This window comes from Bacillus rossius, chromosome 1 (assembly GCF_032445375.1).
Source record: "Bacillus rossius redtenbacheri isolate Brsri chromosome 1, Brsri_v3, whole genome shotgun sequence".
NCBI classification, from domain to species: Eukaryota; Metazoa; Arthropoda; class Insecta; order Phasmatodea; family Bacillidae; genus Bacillus; species Bacillus rossius.
In genome coordinates this window covers 72459800-72485279 of record NC_086330.1, presented here as the reverse complement: position 1 = coordinate 72485279, position 25480 = coordinate 72459800, and the positions used below count along the sequence as shown (strand labels likewise).

Sequence of the window (25480 nt, the reverse complement as noted above, 5' to 3'; positions counted from 1 at the left end):
TTGTAATAACTCAAGTTCAATTTTGTTTGTTTGTGCAACACTTGATTCATTATTTGTATTGACATTGAATGCAAACCAATCATCTTCTGCTGGTGTGTAACATTTTCTGATTCACAATCGCTTGCCATGTTTATTTCCATTTTCAATCATATTCCATAGATATGTATGAACATACGTGATAAGACAGCAATTTTTAAATCTGTGATACTGTTTCTGTTCAACTAATATGTACCTTTACAATGATATCACTCACTAGTGCCAGATTGCAAATAAATAGCCAATCCTAATTTCTAAAATTAAAATATCCAGCAAATAAATGAGATATTTTATAAATGCAAGTACGCAATGTATTTTGTATTTTAAAAAATACAAAATACAGTAAATATACTTCAAAAGTATTTTCGATACAAAATATAAAATACTGAGACATAACTTTCTACTGATACAAAATACAAAATACCCAAAAGTATTGAAAATACGTATTTCAAATACTTGTATTTTCGATATTGCCCAGATCTGCATACGGGTTGTAATTACTTTAGCACTGCCTTGTTGGAAACTTCATCAAATTCACTATCTTATCTCAATGCAGACTTAAAATATCTTTTAACATACCTTAATTAGCCTCCTCATAGCTTTCGCTTTGTTTCTATTTTTAAAATGAGTTTAGAACCAACCTCTCCTAGGAATAAAAGAGGTTTTTACTCTCATAAATTTTAAATTTCACCTAACATAAAAAAAAAACTAATTGTAACATAACTTTGTGAATAACTCACACATGTTCAAATATAACTCACAATGTTAAAATATTCTCAATACATTTGGGATCATGACTGTGTAAATATGTCAATTTGGGACAAATTTTGATATACCGTATTTACTCGTGTATAGCGCGCCCTCGTGTATAGTGCGCACCACGATTTTTGCAACAAATTCCAAAGAAAAATTTTTTTTCCCCCCCAAAAATAAATTTTACTAACATTTTGTGGTACCTGTTAAGTAATTACTTATGAAATAAATGATTATTTAAATTGATGTCAGGAAAATACTTAAATTAAATACTCTTCCACCTGAAAGCGAAACTTTTGTGGCATACTGTACCATCTGAAACGACACGAGCAAGCATTGATGTCAGGAAAATACTTAAATTAAATACTCTTCCACCTGAAAGCGAAACTTTTGTGGCATACTGTACCATCTGAAACGACACGAGCAAGCTAAACTCCGCTGTGTAGATGGAAGATAATGAAACGCGGTATCATCACAACTGGTACGAGGCCGTGAGAGAGGGAGGCAGGCAGGAACGGGACTATGACCATCAAGTAACATTGACAGTTGACAGGACTAAACACCATCACTCCTGTCACGCTACGTTGCTAAGCTGGCGCCGAGGACTAGATGACTCACAGGTAGCTGTTTGGACGAGTAAGCGGGTGACAACATTCTCTCTCTCTCTCTCTTTTTTTTTACTAGCTGCTGCGCTGGCTTTCCGTAGAGGGAAGAGATCTAAAAATAAACAAGAGACCATGATATGCGAGCTTGCGCGCGCACGCGTGTGTGTGTGTGTGCGTGTGTGCGCGAGAGAGACCAGTTTGTGAGTCTGTGTGTGTGTGTGTGTGTTTGAAAGAGAGGCCGCGTCGCTTGTGCGTGTGTGTGTGGGGGCTGGCCAGAAACGTCACCCATCACCCGGCAGTTAACGACTACCGCTCCTCCTCCCCGCCTCCTCCCCTTTTAACTTTTTTTTCCCCGTGTATAGCGCGCATCCTTGATTTTATCTTTCACTTGACGGGGAAAAAAGGGCGCGCTATACACGAGTATATACGGTAATAGCTATTTAATGCTGGAAATTTTATTTGAAGCTTGGAAAAAACACTAGATATATAAAAAATTTACTTTTAAAGAAAACTTTTAGAAATTTTGTTTGTAATATGTAAGTAAATTGGATTGTACATACTTTTGGCTTATCATTTATAACAACTGTGACCTACTTTATGCATTGTTTTAAACATTGGCTACTAATATGCATTTGAAAAAAAAAGTTTTCTTGTAAATTTCCCAATGAACATGTGCAAGTTTAAGTGTTTGCATACAATATTTATCAAAGGTTTCAAAGTTTCCAACTCAATACACTTGAAAACTTGAAGGTACAGTTCCCTCCCAAGGATGTTTCTCGGGAGATGTGGAAAAAGCGACCTTGAGAGAGGGGTGGTCCCAGCCAGGAAGGATGTGCCAGGAAAGGGCGGAACTGGGACAAGGATGAGGCAAGGTCTTCCGGAGCTGGCAAAGCTATGAAAATAAGAAAATTTAATGGATTGAGATACTTAATGCCGAAGAACTGTTAGTTATTCAGTTTTAAGCACTTTTGTGTTTTCATGATAGTCTTTTATCATATATTTTCCCACTTTTATTAAACCTTGTTTATCAACGAACTGATCCAGCATAATGAGAACCAGTGTTAACTGGAGAATTCGAGAAAATGCACTTTATATGGAACAAAAAAATATATATATATATTCATAGCAATTTAAAACACTAACTTACTAAATGTAATTTTATGTGCTCTATTTTATTTGATTCACAAAATATATTAATAAATTTATTAAGTAAATAATTAATTCATTCATTCATCACCAAATTCAGCCCTTGACTTTTATAAAACTGGTATGTGATAAAATATTGTACATACACCATCAATACATCAAGAATACAAATAAAATATTAGCATAGGCCAGGGTTTGGAATACCGCGGCTTGTGAGCCGCATGTGGCTCTTTTCAAAGGATTTTACGGTTCTACAACTTGCTGCGCTGCCACAGCACAAAAAAAAATTGCTGAACAAAATCAAACGACACAATTACAACGCGTGTCACCATAAGTGGAAGGCTGCAAAACAAATATGTACCTAAAATAGAGCAAATCATATTGGATACATGAAAATAGTCTTCCTGAAACCAATGACAACAAAAAAACTAGCATTCGCTATCGTTACAATCTTGTGCTGTACCTCTTCATGTGAACAAACATTCCCTTCAATGAATCAAATAAAATATAAAATAAATTAAGAAGTAAATTAATTGACCACAACTTACAATCGTGCCTAAAATTGAAAATAAGTAGTTACTTGCCAGACATAGCTAAGCTTCTGAAAGCGATGCAAGGTCACCATTCCAACTAAGTATAATAAATTTTACAAAGCCCATGAGCTTTTTTTATCAGTAGCGATATAGTAATGACTACAATATTTTTTTTTTTTACATTTGTGTGTGTTTTTTAAGTGGCTTTTATTTTTTAAGACTTTATATTTAATTTGTGAATAAAATATTTTGATTTTATGTAGTTTTTTTATCATCTTGAAATTCAACGCAGATACAGAGAAAATACATCTTGCGGGGCTCTAAAAAAATTGGAGAATCTGTTTACTTAATACTAGGCTCATCTCATTTGAAAGTCTGGTGACCTCTGGCCTGGGTTAATTACGCAATTCTGGTTATCAAAAGTTCAAAGTTGAAGTGGCCCAACTAATAAAATCATTGAAGGATACAGCATTAGAAAAGCTCTTGCAAATGTACGTTAGAACCAGTATAATGCAGTCCTAGTTAGGTCCTGCTAGATATCGGCTGTGTGTAGCTGGGATGTTGTGCACCCACTCATTCAAATGCACCTTCAGATAACTCTGTGTGAATGTCTCTGTGTTTGTGTCTGTCAATGTGTGTGTGTGTGTTTTTTGATGTGTTTGTGTGTGTGTTTTTCTCTGTCCTGTGTGTGTTTGTGTGTGTCTGTATCTCTCTCTCTAACCTGACCTGACCTGACCTACCCTACCCTAACCCAACCTGACCCAAACCTGTCTCAAAACTAACCCAAATCTAAACCTTAACCTAAACCTAAACCGAAACCTTAATGTAACCCTTAACCTAACCCTTAACCTAACCCAACCCAACCCAACCCAACCTAATCTAAACCAGAATACAAGTATTATAATTTCATGAGCTAGCCACAGCCCTTTAGCATAGCATCCGGTGGCTGTAACAACTGGGGGTACCTCTGTCATCACCTGCTCTCTGCCAGCCACATGGCGACATGCGCCCTGAGACAGCACCCGTGCTCTACCTGTGGACTAGCTTGCAGGTCCATAAAGTTAGTTGGTACCCTTAGCAGTGCCAGCAGCATCAGTCAGTATGGCAGAAGTAATCAGTGATTTGGATCATGTGATGTTTTTGTTTAGTCAGTTAAAAACTCAAAGAAAATGCCAATTTCTCATGTAGCATACAGTTGCACGAACAGTGCATCGCTTGGCAATGACTTCTGGAATAATTTTTTGTAATTAAGGCTGTATGCACAGAATTATATAGTTTTTCCTGCAAAATATCGGTATAAAGTTCATTTTCTTTCGGGAGTTCTTGTTTTTTTATTTTTCAGATGTTTGTTTAAATTGAGAATTGACAAATGTTATTGCAGATATGTCAGAAACACAGGCATACATGCTGTGGATGGGGGATTACCCTCCCCCCTCAAAAATCTTAAAATAAGTATACAAATCTATTATTTCCACAATCAAAAAGAAAGAAATTGAAAGCAAAAGATTGGATAAAGTTGTTCTATTATTTCTCTTCCTGAGAAATATAATTCTGTGAATGCTTCTGGTCAGAAACTAGTTTGTCATGGTTACAACCAAGTAATTGGTAGAATATAGAAGTACACTAAACTGTCAGCAAAGAAACATTCAATCCCCAAACTTTGACTGTTAATTAGAGCTATTGCCCAATGGGATTACAATTGTGCATGGAAGATAAATTACTCGATTTGAAGTACTTACAACAATTTATTGTGTGGCTAGATGAACTACTTTGATTTAATACTTGTTGCCTTCTTGAAATAAAATTCACATTAACACTTTTGATAAGATCACTAACACTATAAACAAATTTTACAAATATCTACCTAAATACTAGAGTTACATTGAAAAATATAAAAAATGTTATTTAAGAAAAAAAAGGTAAAATCACATAATCAAGTTTATTCCTTGAATCAAATGGCTTTATCCTGTGGTAGGTACATGAAGCCTGCTGTTTTAACTTATTACATCAAAAGTTCCTAGACATAACAAAAACTTGTGATATAACAATGAAAACATTTCCACAAAACCAGACATAATTTGTTTGTATTGTGATTTTCGAGTTTTTATGTCTAGGATCTTTTGACATAGGTACTAAATTAAAACAGCAAGATCAAGAGATAAACTTAGATATGTGATTTGGATCAACTATAGCTTGGTAAAACAATGTAAAAAAATGAGTTAACACTTTGAACACCTACATCCTGAAACCTGTTTCATAGGCTGTTGTAAAAACCATTTCAGTTCTTCAAAAGTACGAGTTTCGATAAGTCACAAGCAAAGATGGTATGTACTGTTAAATTTTTTTGCCTACGTAAATTGCTTGTCTTTGATTAACATTTTTAAATTGTATCTAAGTAGTGGATTTTTCGTGCATAAAGACAGGGTAGGTTTGAAGGAGAACTTGTTTTCCATATAAAATAAAACAAAATGTTTATTTTTTTTGTTTTGCATCCTGACATGCTTTCCAATCATTCTTTAAGAGGGTGTTGTGATACATTAAATAGTTAACAGATAGTTTACAGTACACCTTTTCAACAAGTTGTTAGCTTAGGTATGTAAAAGAATACTGTGAATCATGTCCTTGCTAGATTAGGTTCAGTTTGGAAAATTGGTAAATCCTATGCAACTATTCAAATGATTTCACATTTTTTTTAAAATCTAGCAAACCTAACCAAACCATGTTCCATTTTACTTAATGGTATTTATTTATGACTTTGACCAGAGGCGCAACAACAGGGGGGGGCAAGGGTATTTTGCCCCCCCCCCCCCCCCCCCCCTTCTGAAACCTTGAAGTGGGGGCAAACGTGGGCAAAGAAAGTGCTGTGTAATCAATTTTTAGATAATAAAACTGCTTAAATAGCACCATTTTCCACCTTGAAATACAAATTTTTCCCGGGGGAGGACCCCCGGACCCCCGCGTCAATAGGGGGATCGATGATTATTTATAAAAAGGTATATTGCCCCCCCTTTGGAAATTTAGTTGTTGCGCCCCTGACTTTGACCACACTGAAAAATCATTCCCATTATTTTAAAGTCTTTTAATGTAGTTAACCTACACCAAACAACTTCTTACAATATCGCGGTATTTGTAATACATAATCCTAACCTAAACACTCATTAAAAAAAAGTAAACTACTGGAAAACCTGCTTGAAGTATTTTAGAGAGTAATTTAAAAACATGTAAATAAAAAAAAATTGGAACTAATTTTTTTTTTCTATAGAGAAAAGGCTTACCTTCATAATTACCAAAGGTAGTATAAAAGTTTTTATTTTTCTGTTTGAAGTTCTTTTGTTTATGTGGTTGAAATTCTAATGTTTCTTAACAGAGATAGTGGATACAACAGAAGTACTTAATTAATATGTTACAGTGATATTTTTCATACGTTTGAGAATCAAACAATGTAATTGTGGACTTTTGCAAATGACAACATTCAAAGCAGACAGTATTTAAAACTATAATTATTGAATTTTCTTCTAATAGGTAGTTTAAGTAGTTTAAGCTTCAATTAATTATTTTGTGTTGAAAATTTGGGGTTTGTGTTGACGTCTCCCAGCCGAAGGCCACCCAAAGCCCGACCTGCACTCACCAGTATCCTACCCCGCTAACGGAACGCACCCCTAGCCATGGCCCACCCGAGTCAGGCGAGCCTCCGATTCCAAGGTAGAACCAAGGGCCGTGTCTAATTAATTAAACACCTCGACCCCAGTTCATTAACAATTACACATAATTTAATAGTAACTCAACTATTACTTAAAAACCCCGCCCAAGGAAAGTGCGACACAGGAGTGCCCGAGTCACTCACGTGTGAACTTACCTTAATCAGTTTGTGAGTGCCCCCTTTGCGGCCTTCAGCCTTAATTAATTATAGTGTTGTGTTAACGTAAGTATTACCTCCCCGTTTTTTATGTATAACTAGCCACTGGAGCAGTCAGCAAGCGACGAACAGTCTCTGGTGTGATTCTTAACATTTAAACTTAATTTTGTAAATTAATTAACCATAATTATTAAAGAGCATCTGCCAATCAGATTAATTAGGAATAATTAATGTATGTATTTAGAGCTGCTCTCAGCTTCTTATTATTAAAATAATTTCAGAATAACGGAACTTTAGCAACTTTGGCGCGAGAGAACGCTGAGACCTTCCCTCGCGCCAGGGCCAGACACCAGTACCGAGCGACTCGCGGACCGGGGCGGACGTGCGTTCCACGGGGAGCCATCATCCTTTGTCCACACTGAACAGTACTTCTGGTAATTATAGTCATTCAACCCAAACATATTTTCTTCGTTTACGTTAACTCCCATGCGTTCCCAGTCCTTTTTACGGTGTAGGGCCTAACCCAGCCGCTTAACGTTAAACTCCCCGCACGAGACATTATGCGGGGTAGTTCACCTTAAGGCACGGACAGAATCCTGCTACCAATGAACTTTTATTCAATGTCGAGTGCACAGGCGCCGACGACAACTACATGTAAACTTTGTATCTAATTTAACTGCGGGCCGCAGTTGACACAGGTGAATGCGGGCGCCGCCAAATTAGCAATTTTCGGGATTGGCCGCCTTTAATCAAATTCCCCCTTAACCTCGGCTGGCGTGAGGGCTTAACTAGTGACAGTGCGTCAGAGCACTCATATTTGAATCAAATGTTATTTTGTAGGGTAATTCCTTGTATGCCTTGCAAGTGTAATGTCAGTGTAATTTGCGACTGTAATCGTTCACCTGATAAAACGACTACTCCGCACCCTCCGTGCGCGAAAGTATAAATCTCGAGTTTGTGTTTGTTTTTGTATTGAGCTTCCCTACCTCAGCTAGGAATCAGTGTATTATGCTGCACAGGGCCTGTGATGTGAGACCAGCTAGGGGCCCCTCTAACCACGAACTTCGCCGACGGTCCTAGCGGGCCACACAGGGGCAACACACCCACGAAACCCAAATTTGGTTAAACGCTGAGCTAACCTGGCGCCCTCCTGGAACACTTTTTCAATAAGAGCCAGTTTCCCGCTAGGATACACGCCCGGCCTCGAACACGAGAACCCGGACGACGGCAGTCTAATTAATCTTTTGACAAGTTGGGTGGTTGTGAGGTGGCATGCTGAAGCTAATGTTGAAGAAAAATGATCAAAGACAAATTGTGTTCAGGTGTCGAAAAGTGCATTATATTTTTTATTATAACATGTGTTTCATTATATATACTAATAATTTAAACATTTAAGAGGTTATTTTTTTCAGCAGGTTTTGTTCTGAAAAAATTCATACAAAATTCTTAAAATTGCATTTTGAGTTTCTCTGATTCAATTTGATGGTTATATCAAATGGCATTGTGATATTATTTGAAATGGATTATGGTAGTTGATCATTTGGAACAGTAGGTTTCAAATACTTAACAGTTTTTTATTGGTGCAAGAAGTACTCAAACTTAAAAGTTTTGAGTTTTTTTTATAAATAAGCACATACTCTTATGAAATAAATGCACGTACTATTTGATTAGTTTTTTGCCAAGTAAATTGCATTTATTAAATGTTTAGGTAATTCTGGAGATCAGTGGCATCTAAGAAATGTGTGTATTATAATCTAGGTGAAAAGATGATTAATGTTACACTAGTATAGTTAGTTATATTACATTTGCATGAACAAAACCTAATTAAATTTAAATAGTGCTTTACACTCTTTAGAATTATGCCTAAATATTGAATTAAGCTTGTGAACAAAACTTTACACTAAACAAAATGATTTAAGTATACATAGTTATAAATTAAGTTTTTTAACTGCACAGAATTTTTATTTTTGCAGGTTGGGTCAATATAATTGAAAATTCTGAACATATGGCTGCCTCACATGTTAGCACACTTTCTTAGTTTTTTTTTTTTTGCGAGAACAAAAATATTTCATTTTTAGAAACTACGTTCCAGCATTACTGCAAAAATAAAAAAAATAAAACTGAATCTACAGCATCACCTACAGTTATAATACTTACAACCACTTCCTTCAGTTTCACAAACGTGACTGGTCGTGCATTGAGAAAAGTTCTCATATACTACACACACCATTAAACAGGGAACTGTCTCAAGGTCAAAAATGCTTCATTCGTCGCAACTAATTGGGGTGCTGGTAAATGAAAGTTGAAAACTCAGCTAGACTAGAAGACAAGGCTGCTCAAAACTCTTCTTCAAAAATAAAACCATATTATTTTTTAGTTGGAAAGATTAGTTCATAGCACATACCAATATTATTTTTATCCTTGCATGACAGGATATAAATAATATCTTACCAAGCTTTATTATCTAATAAAAGTCTGATTTTACTAACTGCTGGGAGGAAACTAAACTGCCGAAATAACTATAGGTCTGTGAATATTGACTTCAAAAAGTGATGCCTTGTTAGTCACAAATGTAATATGGTTGCCATACTTCAATATGGAGGGGACATATACAACCGACAACCTTTATTACTGCTCTGTGGGATAGTAAATAAATAAATAAAAATACATTTCACACGGAGCCATACTTTTAAACTTTTATTTCACAGCTGTTTCTGTAACATTGCCACACAAGAATATTTTTATTAGGTACACTTCTAGCACTTTTTTCAAAGTGAAAATTAACAATAATTTATTCTTATTTTGCTATGAATAGTAAGGAACTGCCCTAAAGCCACTTGTACATAATGATAGTTCATTAAGTAACACCTAGTTTGCACAATTCCTCAAAATGTTTGAATTTCTCATACAAAAATAAGAACTTAAGAATTGGTGCCGAGTCCAGTAAAGAATGTTGCATTGCTGCTCGGAAAAGTCATTTCTAGCAAGATTAATTCCTATGAGGAAGACTTTCCAATGTAGTATGCGAGACCTAGCATTATGTTGAATTATAAACTGTAAAGAAAACTAACCATAGGTGAAAGTCTTTGCGTAAGTTCATACCAGGAGAAGATTTTCAGCTCGCTGCAATATCCTTCATGGAAGGCCATTACACGTAATACAAGTAACATACAGGATTTAATTTATAAGTTATAATCACGAGATTATAGTTTTGCTTAAGAGTTTTTGATGATACTTTAGAGTTTGTATTAGATTCATTTGAGCATTAAAATGCAATTACTAAATTATCTGAACAGATGAAGCCAAACATAAGAAGCATGAGCGAGAAGTAAAGTAGCCCGTACTTAACTGCAGTGTTACCCGTAGGAGAATACCGCAGCAGAAGCAGGGTGTGCCCCTCATACCATAGCTGTGGAGCTAATCTGGGGAATCTCTCAACCATACTTCACTGAGAGCAATACATACAGATAAGATCTCTTCTATAATGTCTCTCATGCTAATCGAAACTGAAGCTTTATTCAAAATAACAGTTCTGAAATATGTAACACTTTTTTCATTGGAAATGTATTCACAAATACCCCAAAATACCTACCCCTAACATGTTTAATATTTCATTAATCAAATATCACAGTTTAGACATTTGATATCCCTAGATGTGTATGTAACGACTGCAAAATCAAAATTTGTGATACATTTTAAGAAATTATGTTTTATAAACTAAGTAGTTTTACGAAGTAAAATACAAGTATTTTGTATGTATGTACAGTTTTTTTATAATGTCAAATGTGTTATTTTTAATTACCAAATATCTAATTGTAATTCTGTTGCCCAAAGATTTAGGAATTATGCAAAACATTAGCTAAAAGATCATTAATCACTATTCTGTAATATGACTACACATACTGGTGCTGTGCTGATAATACAACACACCTTAGTTATATTCTGATCCTAGATAGAATATAAAAGTAGGCTACAGTCATTTTGAGCTTGCATAGACAAAATTAGTTTTCCACCCCTTATGACCACCCAGGTTTGAGACACTTAATTTATAATGTTCTGGTTTTCCAAGTGATAAAACACTTAGGTTAAGTAAATAAAAACTGCTTTTAATGTAAATATTATAATTTTTGTCATAGGATTTTTTTTAAATCCCAGGATTAAGAATGAAAATGTGTATTCTGGGACACGGGCTGAATCATTACTGTTCAATTAAGGCAGTTGTGCAACTTACTGAATAAAGAAATATTGAAGCTTGATGGCATAGCAGTCATGAGACAGCCTGGAAACAAGAATACCAATATTTTAACAGGTTATATTTCATTTAGTTCATGAAATGTTAGTGACTGTACTGATTATTTGAGAAAATTCTATATGGTTATATTTATTTTATGGCTTCGTGGAAAAGAAAACGAGATTAATTTACGGCATTTGACATGGGCTAGAGGATTGGGGTGGGACTTCATTATGAAGTACCTCAGTTTAAAGGATTTTTTCACCTTTAAAGTAAACACTTAAAGATTGTTTAGGTAAAAATTGTGCTAGAGGAAATTATTTTACCACAAAGGATGTCAAAATTTAGGAGGGAAGTTACATATTTGTTTGAGACATATAAGAGACAGTTATGTGAAACAAATTACTTTCATCATTTACAAGTACAGTAAACTGGTTTTTATTATTACATAGGTACAGTAGTTGAAACAATTTCAGGGAGGTCGACTCTCTTTGTTCCGTAAGTATGTCCCTGACTACTACCAGTAAGCATCAAGGCTGAGATTTACCTACATTGCATCTGCAGTCAAAAATTGGGAGCAGAATGCAGTGATGTTACTGTTAATATACGACTGTAAAACACTCTAGGAAACAGCTCATGAGTAATTTTCCGACGTGCTACATGTTACTCATATGAACAATACCTACAGCATTAAAGTGAGCTATAGTTGTTACAAAACAACTCTTACAAATATGAGCCTGGCAACTTCTAAAAAATAGCTCATACATATCTTAATGACTTACGACCTGTGAGATTATCATACTTAGCTCAGATTTTAATATCATAATCTAAAAAGCTCATATTGATAGCATTTTTTAAAACTTTTTTCTGTATTTATTTATAGTCTAAAAATTGTTAATTTTATATTTTGAATCTTACAGAAATATAAAAGAAAGTACCTTTTAAGAAGGTGCTGGTGGTAAGTATTCTATTTGTAATAGTAATATTGTGAAACTAGTATTTTTTTTATAGGAAATATCTTTCTAATACTTCAGCAAGCATGATAAAATAACTTTACATGATTGTGCGTAATCTATTTAAAGCAACAAGTGAATTTGTATCACTGTTAAGATACTGGAAGCAAACTATAACAGATATGGAAGTTTCAAGGCACTCTTCACACTATATGGCAGTGTCTTTAATATATAATGTCATATAAATTTATGCAACTCTATAAGGCGAGCAATTTCTAAAGTAGCAAGCAATCAAAACTATTGTCGCAAGTAACTTCCGATGAAAAACAAATATAACTATGTATGTATATATGTATGTATGTAGCTCAAATACTGCCAAACATCATCATTCTATCAGTAGCTTATAAAATATGTAAAATGTCTGTGTACATTAACTGCATATGTTAACTGCACTATTGATTGTATGTACTATGTATTAACAGTGTCTAATTACACCCTCTAAAAATTTTATTTTACAATATATTACCAAACATACACTTAATTTTTTTACTTCTTTAAGCTTATTGCGGTTGCATGTATTGCATCATTTACCATTCTTTGCAGAAAGCTAAAAAGGATTTAGAAAGAATTTCTTCAATAGATTGTAGCTCTTCTGATGTACAGGAAAAGTATTCTCTTACAGACTTTTGTAATTTAAAATCATAAGTAGAATGACAGAATACATTATTACTTCATGCCAAGTATCCACTCATGAAAAAAGGTAGAAAACTCAATTTGGTCTCAAAATGTAGATAATTTAGTTTGTTTTCATAATGGAAAGTACAAAAAGGTTTGTCAGATGCGTATTTTGGCCGATAATGGGCAAAACCAAGCCAAAACACGCAATTTTTTTAGGTTTTTCAAGATGACGGCTTAAGTGGAAAAAAACTTTGTTGGCAAAATTATCCCAGCTATATTAAAAAATTAGTTCTACCGGAAATTTTGCATCCATGTTTGACTATTTGATTGGATTAAACTGGTAGCTATGATGGAGTATAACTGCATATAAGGAGTACGTAAGAGCAGGCCTAAAAGTATTTCCACTAAAAACACATTAACTAGCATTTGAAAGTTTACTAATCACTAGAGACCTGCAAAATTCGCGGTTTCGATGGCCTTCAGGATAGACTGCACATACCTACCCCTGTACACTCGGGCAAATAACGCAAGTTCATTGGCTGCCGACTTGTAAGTCGTCTCAGCTGGTTTGTCTGTGATTCGATCCTTCTTTGGTTGAGGGTTTATAACTGGTTGAGATTCGTCCAGATGAACAGTAAGCCAATAGCAAAATTATCTAAGAGGTATATGTGTTTGAATTCTAACCTATCACCGAATGAATCCGCGAATTTTGCAGGTCTATACTAATCAGGAATCCGTAGTTAAACATGGACTATTCATTATCCCAGAAAACAACCGAATCTTTCCAAACAAGTAGCAGACAAACGCTTAAAATTCTGCAAGTTGATATATCAGCAAAGATGTTATTGAGCTTACTGGTGAGGGCAAATAGTTTTTTCCAGTAATTTTCAATGAAATTGAAAGAAAGAGGTAATTAAGACTTATTTTAGGAAGTTCATAGTTAGTTGAACTAGCTACTTAGCAATTGAAGAAGAAAACTATAGAAGATATAGGAAGCAGAGAAGCAGATTATGGCAGATGCATGATGTGTCAGTTAACTTGCCAACTGTGTAGCTTACAGAATGATGCACTTCTGTATCTCTAGTACATTTCAAGTGCAACATTTGAAAATTAATACACTACTGCAAATTTGTATTAATCCAAATTGTTTAAAAAGTATGGTACAAGCAGATTACTATGATTATTTGAAGGTTTTAAGCTTTATGACGAGTACATTTAAAACTGAAATGTGTAAATATGCATTGAACTGTTTCATTTTTAAGGTTCTTATAACCAACAGAGGACGACTTGTAACAGAAACAAAAAAATTTGCTTGTAGTAAATTTTCAGTCTTGCTACGTTCGTTGCAGTCATTGCTAATATGTTGATTGACCAACGAGAGAAACTGTTCACTCATGCTTAAGCATTTTCACATATGCTTGCATGAATGCTCTAGCAAAATTATTTTAACCAGTGATTACCTACGTATCTAATATGCCTTAGACTGCAAACTTTTCCATTTAAAAACTAAAAGTTATAATCAACGTACATTTTCTGATGGGTGAATATATGCTTCTGCCTACTACATATTTATGTATGCAATTTCAAACTTAGTAACATGGTTACATAGAGATGTGCTTGCAGAAATCTGTTGGTTTATATACTGCTATATAAATTTAAAGTAAAATATTCTATTCTATTGGTGGAATTATCACAATTATCAGAGTGGATACTCAGGTGTTATGCATCGTTATTGCCAAATATCTAACAAATTTCTAAATTAGCTGAAGTTGATAAATGTAAAAATATGAACTTTTAATAAATATATTGAAATTTGCATATTAATTGAACAAGTCAGAATTAAATTAGTAATACCGTACTTTATACTAGTTAAAAATGATTAATATGTTAGAAGCCTAAAATTTGATTAGAACTTATTTTATCATGAACATTATACACTAACAACTAATAACAGCTCAATACTTGTACAGTAAACAACACAAAACATTGTGTAAACACAAGATATTTAAACAGAATTAAAAAAATATATATATAAGAGTATTATTATTATTATTTTTATGTAATCAATGGTCACATGCAAAATACATGTCAAATATTGTGGGAAAATGTTTGGCAAGGTTTACAAATACCCACAGACCAAACATTCACTTTACATTTTCCTTGGACAGTACTGTATAGGTACCAAGGTACCAAGGTAAACAGTAAACAAGACATAACCTCACACTTCCATGTACATTATATTTTCAAATTATCATTCAGATTAATATAATGACTTTACTGAGAAAGAACTGGGAAGTAATTAACATGCACGTGAAAATGATACAGGAGATTTTTTTTTACATCTTAATGCTAATTCATTATGTAATTCTCATCTTAACACTACACACAAACTGCAACACTTTTGTGTTATAGGATCTCAAGGTCAAACTACACTTGTCTATATACAATGCTTTGGTTCTACACAGTGCCTGTATAGGGTTCCAACCGAAAATCTAAAATCTGGACTTTTCATAACTGAAACAGGAAAAATTCTCCTCATTTATACTAAAATGAAAATGTAAAAATATCAAATAAAAAAATAAATAACAAAGTAAAGACAAACACTATCTGAAATTACAGGCCACTCACCAAGCTTGGTGATTTATCAATTTCAAAGATTGTTTCTTCTTACAAAGTCATACAAAAATATCTATTATTTATTTCATCGCTCACATATGCCAAAATAATAATAATAATTTCTAACCACATTTTGTACCAGAGATCAAAAGCTTGATATTGTCTTTATACAAAAAAATTTAGTAAAGTAGCCCACAAAGCTACGTAACACACAAACTTACATAAAACTGCAGTTCCATAAATCCTCTATCAATGAGCTAATGCAAGCTTCAACGCTTGGCCCTACAACAAATGTGTTCTTCACATAGGTTGGTTGCTCATGCAATCACCAAGGTTACCTACTGTTAGAAAGCTTTAGAAACTCATAATAAAAGTAAAAATAATGGTCTCAGTATCTGCATTGTGTCGTACACATTCCCATGTGGCAATACAACTGATTATTGTTCACCTCTCTCTGTGTGTGTCTGTGTGTGTACGAGAGACAGACACACACACACATATATATCTTCATAAACAGCTTGTACATTCAGAATGGTGATGTAGGCCAGTCGGAATGCAGGGTTTTGCTGCATTTTCATCATGCAGTATACTGGAATAAAGTTTATTGACAACACGATGCCTCATGTCTCAGAGACAGGCATTTAAAACATGCTCTCAACTCTCCCTGAAGTTTTATAGCGATGATACTGTTCCGACATCTTTAGATCTTATTCTGCATGATCTATGAGCATATTATGTACTGATAGAGTAAGATTTTAAAGTGCCATTAGGCCAAAAGACCATTAGGTCTAGACACAAGGGTTTATACTGGTATTTAATACTTACCCTCTTTTATCGCATAATCGTCGCACCTATATTTTTGGCCGTCAAAATTGGGATGAAAAAACTTCTCGCTTAAACGTCGAATTATGTTTTTGGTCTCGCTATTAGATGCCGAGCGCTTTGTGTAGGTATCTTTTCCGTACATATTTAAAGTAGAAATCTAATATTTATTCGGAAATTACCACTTACTTATTTAATTAACGGAAATACGAAGTTGTCTGACGTGTAAATTTTCTTTTAAAGACGTTTTTAAGTGTTATTATCTTTATCTGATCGTCTGTGTCGCAGCAGTGTACCGATGTAGATATCTTTTCCGTATAAAACAATGTATTTTAAAGTAGAAATCTAATATTTATTCGGATATTACCACATACTTATTTAATTAACGGAAATACAAAGATTTCTGACGTGTAAATTTTCTTTTAAAGAAGTTTTTAAATGTTATAATGTTTATCTGATTGTCTGCGTCGCTGCGGTGTACCACTTATGAATATGTAGCCAGCGCTAGTTGGCATCATTCATGTTTGGTTATGTTGCTTCCCGTATAGAGCGCGCACACGTAGTTGAATATCGATATCTCTCCGATTGCAAGCAGCGTGCGCTCTCTGTCGAGTGCCGAGTTAACTACATTTGATAGCCCGCATTCTTTCGTGGTAAATGTGTTCAACGGCAATAGTTACGCGTTGGTTCACGTTGCAGATTCAAGTGGCCTGCGTTCGCGTTACAGTTTGGGTTTTCTATTTAAAGTTGAAGAAAGGTTTTTGTTTAATGAATTATTAATATAAATTGTTTGGTGTGCTCTTGTACACCCCACTTTTTTTTTTTTTTTTTTTTTTTTTTTTTTTTTTTTTTTTTTTTTTAAATAAACGTACTTTCCATGAACGTGGTTTTTTATGAATAACTTTACCTAACAATTTTTTTTTCCGCATAATCATCGCACCCCTACTTTTCAAACTTGATTTTAGAATAAAATGTGCGACAATTATGCGAGAAAACACGGTACTTGCACTTGCATGTCTTGCATTTGATTTTTTTTGAAGTACACCTGCATTGTCATTACTAATCAACTTGTCACTTAATCAACTTGTCACTGTATTTTCAACAGAAAGGTTTTGTCTGAACAAGTTGCAAATTTGTTTTTTTCTTCATTTGACTGTTTTATTGGCCGTATCTGCATAGTTGGCAGTAGCCGCACTACGAAAATGTGCTCTAATTAAGTAGAATGCTATTTCAACAGTATAAAGTATAGTTGAAAGGAATTAGTCAGAAAATTATTATAGCACAGACAGACTCAGTGGGCTGACGACGACGAGACAGTTGCAATAAGTACAGTGAATAAAGACAAAGGTAAAAAAAAATTGCACAGTGTCTGCACTGAACTTGCACATCAGGCCATGCCAGCTCAGCCACCCCTGCGGCTGGGGAGAGAAGTTTCCTTTGGTGATACCAGCATGTCTTTGACCTTGACAGAAGGTTAGAGCTGAGTAAGGGGAGCAGTAAGATGGAGGGGGGAGGGAAGGAAGTACATCTCTCTCTCTAATCTCAACCCTCCTTAAAAATATCCGTGAATAATAAGTTTTGTTTAATGCGGTCAGTCACTGTCGTCTGGATCTTTATGTTGTCACACACCATAATTTCATTTAACTTTGCTTGCTATTTGCATCTACCTGTTGAATATTTATGTAACTGCAGTTATGTGACAGTTTTTTGTAGGGAGTGAATGAGTTATTTGATCATAAAATGATTTACAGCAACATGACTGTTTCATATGATAGTATTTTATTTTGTTTTTCAGTTGGTGGAATTTTAAATTGTAAAAAATGAAATAGCGCATTCAATCTGAAAATTTCCATGAAACTAAAAGACACTCTAGACAACTCTACTGTCTCTTAGCAAACAATATGTACTTCTGCTGGTCAAATATTGTGCACATAGGAATACAACATAAACCTTTAAGTAATCAACGGAAAGAATAGGTAGGCAAACAAATTCAAATTTTGGAAGAAAATCAGTGCAATAACGGCAAGGTCTGTTTTTATTTTTTCCCCTTTAATGGAATGTTTGCATTCTTGTCACATGCTTTACATAATTTAAACTCACTAATAATATAAACTAATTTTTTTTTACCAAACAATGCCTACACAAGGAAAAACAAAAATATTTAAAACTTAATTAGGCAATCCCAAATACTTTCACAGTAAAGTACAACAAGCAGTCTTTCATGTAACAACACTCATGGACAGCAAATTTGAAACTCCGTCTCATATACCATTTGATTTTTTCCTTCAATTTTTTCATCAAATTCTTTTTTAAAGGCTATTTCTAAAATTTTAACTTGATACCTCCCTTGTATTTGTTGTTCTGCCACAAAAATTTTCAACAGATATTCACTTGGTTTAATATCATAGGTAGGTGTAAAATAGCATGCTACATAATCTTTTGCACGCCATTTTATACCCATGATATTACACTAAGTGAATATCTGTTGAAAATATTTGTTGCAGAACAAATAAAAGGCTGGTATTGAGTTAAATATTAAAAAAAAATAGTCATTAAAAAAATGTAATAATGAAAAAAAATACATGGCGGGTGAGACAAGAGCTTTAACAATAAAATAAAGTCTACCATTTGCAATTGACAGTTATTACAGTGTTGTTTAATTGATTCACGCAATGGGGAATTTTGATATAATGACATCATTATGCTGTCCATAATACTTTTTTATTTCCATCGTTATTTACGTCTGTCTGACATCAGCTCATTCAGTCTTGTTTTCTGTAAATTTGTAATCTTCATATTTTGTTTTATTTTTGGAATTTTTCCAAGACAAACAGTGCAAAACTGTGCAAAACTGCAATGGTGTATGTCCAAAAAACTGCATTAAATCAAGTTATTACAGTACTGGAACAAAATTTGTGCATCTACAGGAATAATTATATTTTTATGACAAAGTGAAATATGTATATTAATAATTAACATATTGAGAAGATTTACACGAGAGAGTATTTGCAAAAGCCATAGAGCTTTATCGTAATTATGTTAGAATGTTTTTTTGAGTGTTGAACCATTTTTTATAATTAATTTCTTAGATTAAAAAATATAGAGTGTTTTATCGCACAAATGATGCTCTCACTTAGTGGTTGCACTATTATTTTCAAGAGCCAATAACGGTCAAATTAAACCAGCTAATAAATCTGACACAGTGCATACTCTGACAAGAGCCATCTGTTTTTTGAAGAATCGAAACATGGCAAGAAGTTAAAAATGTTTTTGGCTATAAGCTGCGCACGTACCTAGTCATCTCCACCGTTGTGGCGTAAAGTCACGCGGGGAAAAGCACAGTCGTCATGGTGCAGGATTTAAGGTGAAGGCAACTGTGTTTACTGACAGCATTGAAATCAGGTGGCAGGCCATGAGTTTCTGGCAAGTGAAAAGAACTATGAGTTTGGCATAAGCAAAATACTGAGATTGGGAATACAAACGATGGAAGGGAAAGTTTTTTCTTCTCTAAACATGGGAAATTTAATGATATCGATTTTGGCATGCTTGATTGGCACAACAGCCGATTAATAATGTATATGCTGTATCATGGGAACTACTACAACCAGTCATGAAATCGCAAGAGAGAAAAAATACCAACAACTAATGGCAGAATCAGGCTCCAATATGGAAATGAATGACGTCTAGTTCCAAAAATTATTCAAGTAGATGTTTATTTTAATCTGTGTAAACAAAAATTCAATTTAAAGATTATGTTTGATTTTTATTTGATTTTTTGCTTAAAAACTGCATCTACTTTTCAAACAAAATATTATTGGGTGAGATACAGTATTTTAAATAAAAAATTTAATAGTATGGATGTCACAAATACTTTTTATTTGTTCCAAATTATAGCTAGCTACCCTTCGAGTTTAGATTTCTCAGTACATAAAATGGACGAATCAAAGTTTATAAACGTTCCTACAAAATATCTATTTCTGTAACATGAAAACACATTGGTGCATATGTCAGCTTCGAGGCTTGCTGTCCAAGGATCTGCGAGTTGACTCTGCGGTGGTTTGCCCTGCCTCTCTCTGGATGGAGGTGAAACCCTGGAAGTGTACTTTCCTAAAGTAACAGCCTGGCTGGGAATCGAACCAGAGACTGATAACTCATCAGTCAGAACTTAGCCCTCATTTCCTACATGTTGAAGAAGCTCCAACATCCGAGATTGTTTTTATATTGCACAAGAGAATATGTCTTGAACTATAAATGCTTCAACAGAATTCCTGTTATTATGAATTAATGTGTTTTCATTAAGTAACACACAGATTTAAATAGTATAAACTGAAATTCTTTAATTTATCAATATAATCTAACTGAATTTTTTTTTAAAGTATCATCTAAAATATTATCAATATCTGTTAAAATGGAATAGGGTACCAAGTTCTGAAACTGTTGTATTATCCCATCTCTAATAGTGAACTATGGTTACCTAAGCTGTTTTCAGAACCACCTATGGTTGCTTATGGAGCAGATACTGAATGAAACCTACCTACCACTATCAGCAGAAGATTAAATGAATAGGTAGTTTTAGTTAAGTATGTACTTACAGGTAGCCAGTTTTGGCATGTTTTTAATATTTAAGAACCAAAATAATTAGATTGTTTTATTTTAAAATTAGTTAAAGCACAGCACAGCATAGCAGAAAAATGGTGTTAAGTTGACGTATATGCTAGCAAGTTCTGACTTTCAGCTAGTTAAAGTAATGAACGTATAAACATGAAATTTATTTATCCGAGGAACACAGGATGCCCAAATATACACCAAAGCTGTAACAAAAAAAAAAAAAAATCACAACATCCATTTTTATTCACTCAGCAGAAACATGTATTTCCCTGAAGATGGCTCTAATCTGCTGCAGCACAGATCTGATCGCAAAAAACAGTCTCCCACGCTACAGCAGTGACTACTCTTCTACAGTATCTCTGACCTACTTTGTTTAATCCTGTTCAATTGACTACAAGGGAGTGAGTTCTGCCATACTTCCTGTGTATTAAATTACAATATCTAGGCCTACTATTACCACTGACTGTCTATCCCAGAGCTGCCCTATGCAAATTATTTCACCTCAATCTCTAAAAATAACTTACTAGTAACAGTGAGTATTATTGCAAGCAATATTGATTGAGTTATATATGAGATCATATTAAAAATCTACCAAAATGCATTATACATTCATATTAAAATTATAACTACCGTTGCCAAGCTGACTTCTCTATGTAAGATGCTTTAACACAAGGTTTTAAAATGCCGTTGAGTTAAACGAACACCTCAAAATCAAGTAATTTACATAATTAAATTAAGTAGTCATACTGTAAGTTAATATTGGCTGACACTCCCGGATATGTACATTAAAGCACTCAAAGCAGCACTGAAAAGTGCTGATATGTTGATGCCTACAGCTATTTAGTAATCACGTGCTTTCAACTAAATATTTAAACTAGAATGACATATTGATTTTAACAATAATTCATGCAATTAAGACTTGTGACTGTCGTATATATATATATATGTTATAGCATATACTTAAAGCAACTTATAGTAATAATTGTGATACATATGCTATAACATTACATAATTTTTTAGGATTTCAAATGAAAAAATAGTAAAATAACTTATTACCCCAATTAAAATTTTTACAATTCAAAATTTTTTTGTTAAATGTTACATTCTTCCATGTCAGTAACACAGTAAAGTTTTTGATTTTCAAGTATTCTTGACAGGAGTAGGTTAAAACTTTTGAAGCAATACATTATCAGTCAAAATCAAATCACATACATGTAACAAACACAGTCTGCAAACATCCACTTTGAAATTTGATTTAATGCATCATATTATTTTTAATCACAGATATGTACCTAATACCTGTCTTTACAATTATTTCTTGCAAACTTGGCAACAACAAGCACGTCTGGCTTGCAACATCATTGATAAACACAAACTCGTTATTACAGTCAACATGTAGGACAGAGTTCTCGTCACATCACTTCTGCTAAAGGACACTTCATGAACTTTATGTACAGTTTATTTATTGCTTTATTGCTAAGAACTTGGGTTTGTGAATCATTGAACAAAAGTATTCAAACACAATTAAGTAACCGAATCACTAGCCACGGATAAGTACATACATATGCACGAACTGCAACACAACAAATGACACACTCAGCAGTTCACAATGTAAAGATGCATGTGAGGGCTACTTCATTACAGCACTGCAGTATCTTAAAATACAGCACTCATAAAACTGCTCAAGAAACCACTTAAAATGCAAACCAGTTGTGCGACTGTACTGCAGTGCTGGCTGTACAATAAAGCATTTTGCTGCACATTTGCCCTTCAGGGCCATGGTTAGGGAGGGCTGAAACCCGGGATTGGGAGAGTGGAAAGGGATGATGGGGGTAAGTGGGGCCAACGAAGATAGAAAAGTTTGTAAGGTTGGCAAGATGTGCAAGTATAACCTCAGCGATGCAATTGGCTGACAGAAATAAACCATTCCCACTTCACAGCTTATGCAATCACTTGGAGGATACACGGTTGGTTTTAAACAGAGGATGGTTGTGAGGAGGAAAGGATAGCCCGAGACCCAAGTCAATGTTTTGTCGCTCCTTGCAAAACTCACAGCAGTGGCCCTGATGTCACATATTAACATCTATACAATATATGCATGCATAAACATTCAAAACAAACCACAGGAATGTGCATGTACAACATACAAACATTCCACAGCACAATTATTGCAGCTTGATTAATCACAGATTTCTGTTGCACCATAAATTCTTGCTCGTGTAGCAAATATTGTTCAAAATTTCAAGCAATTGCATGAAAACCATATTGCCAAAGTATGTACATCATCTTGGGCATTCATATATATTTTAAATTTTAACACACGTGTTGTGAATAGACTCATTTTTTGATAGCCTGAACTAGTTGCAGTGGTGTGAGAGACATTTTTTAAACAAGGCAGCATTTTTGTTGCCAGCAGCAGTGTTGGCAACAATATTTTATTCTTCAAATCAGGTGTGACAGAAACGTCAGGTGCATTCTTACTGTTTCTTTTACTTGCTTCCATAAAACTTACTGAATTATTTCTTTTAAATAGAAAATAATTTTACCTATTTTGCAATTGTAGATGTGAATAAAGAAAATGAAACCATCTTTGGTTTGTTAAATTGGCTACCATGTGCAATGTAACTATCAGCTCATATTGCTTGCTACCTTATCTTTGTTTTGAACAGTTTTCTGTTTGGTTCTCATGCTTGCTCGTGTGTCCTCTGTACCACCACTGCAATGATGACTGACCAAGAGAAAAATGGCATGTCTGTAAAGGAAACTTTGGCTGGAATCACACGGCCTGCGCACGGTGCGCTGGGCTAAGCCAGCCGGAATTCGCCTAGAGGGTCGAACTCGCGCTGGTGGGAACTGTTGACGGCGCGCCGGTAGCCCCAGTAGCCCATGGCCGGGCGGCAGACGCGCTGGATGGCTCGTACCTCGCGGTGGGTCAGGTCCTGGCGCCAGTGGAATGGCGCAGACTTGGAGTTGCGGTACGTGCTCGACACACCGCCCACGTTCACCTTCGTGTGCGTGTCCAGGAATGCCTGAACACTCGGGTGGAAGTCCAGGCCGAAGAACTGGAACAACTCCTTCACCCCTCTGTACGGCTCCACGGAGAGGTCTTCGTAGCGAACGGCTCTGCTCGAGAGGACATGTGAAAAGGCACATTAGTTTTAATGCTCAACATACACAATCTTAATAATCATAAAGTACAAAAATCAGAATACTTAGTTTATAGTAATATAGAATAGTACAATAAAATTTCAAACTCCTCTTGACGTTAGCCTTACCGGGGAGAGCCTTGTTCTATCATACAAGGTACTTTGAACTACATTTCCCTAAGTTCATATTTGGTAAGCAGTTTTGCTAACCAACGCATTGGCTCCGACCCTAATCCCCTGGTCGGAGCTTGCATGGTGCTCATCCCACCTCCACATTTCTCTGGGACCACTCATTCACCCAGAGAATCAGTGGTCGGGTTGGGGCCTATTCCACCCCCACTAGCTCTGTCAGGCTAGTGCCCAAGCAGTATGCTGCTAACTGTATGGTAAGTCCATTACCTGCTCCAAGCATTGGAGCTAACCATTGCCACCATAAATCTAACTCCAATATAACTAAGAGTGCATGGATTGTCCATGGTACTCCTCCAACTTACAGGGCATGTGTAGGCTGTTTCCCACCTTTAAGAACGTACCAATACATCCAAAGGACCATGGTTTACTTCGAGGGAAGAATGCTGAACTTCAGGTTTAGAGTGCAAGCACAGGATCACCTTGGCAAGGTGGGTCAGCCTGCCTCAGGTTTTCCACTGACTGGAAGGTTTTAGCCATATTATTGGCTCGGCTAGTCCAAAATTCCCTGCAGGCAGCTCTTAACCTTCCACACAGTAATGGGGCTACAGGGACCACCAATGCCCGAGGTTCCCAGGGAATGTCTCCATCCTTAATGACTCCACCAACCTTGTTGGTTTACAGGCCCTCTTATGATTGCCCGATTTGGCCATCGGAGCATGGCACACAGCCCCCTGACTACACCCTAAGACTATGACCTCGGTCAAATAACCGGTCCTGCAAGTGTGCCCCGCACACTAACCTTTTGGCCCGAGTGCAGGTGCAGAAACACAGAAGTAATTTTTTCGTTAAGGCGTACAACCCGTCCCATGCCTGCACCACAGATACTCAGGTTCACATCCCGAGGACCTTACAACTGGTCAGCCCGGTTCAGGGAAAGCACCAAGGGGACACGTCCTGGTATCGCTCCAAGTGTTGCCTCTAGCGAACTAGTGCAGCTGGAGACCCAGCGGCCCCAGGGCTCGTAAGTTCTTGGTTTGTTCGCAAATTCAGCCCATTCATAATTTCTGTACCTTTTTCAGACAACTAAGAATGTCTAGAGGCTGAAGTACATCCTGGCAGAGTCCTCTTTGGTAAACACAGTTGGTGCCACTACGAGGCAGAGGGTTGCCATGGGTGTCGAGAGGCTACAAGAGATGTTTCATACACCCTTTGCGTGGCCCTGTTGGATCCTGTCATGGGATAACTAGAGCTGGCTACAGCTCCGACACCTCAACGGACAACCACCTTCTCCCTCATGCCGAGTCAGGCCTACTCCCAGCTCCATGATCATAATGGACTTTAACCCTTTTGGGTACTGACTCTGTT

The 25480-nt window shown here is 35.4% G+C and overlaps 1 protein-coding gene across 1 annotated transcript in view; it reads right to left on the bottom strand.

Moving 5' to 3' along the window:
- Window positions 1-9598: 9598 nt before the first annotated feature.
- Window positions 9599-25480, bottom strand: part of LOC134537638 (carbohydrate sulfotransferase 5) — a 136094-nt gene continuing 120212 nt past the window's right edge. The window contains exon 8 of the mRNA XM_063378306.1: window positions 9599-23960. Coding sequence (XP_063234376.1) covers window positions 23642-23960 — 319 coding nt within the window. The 3' untranslated portion in view covers window positions 9599-23641. The remainder of the gene's footprint in view (window positions 23961-25480) is intronic.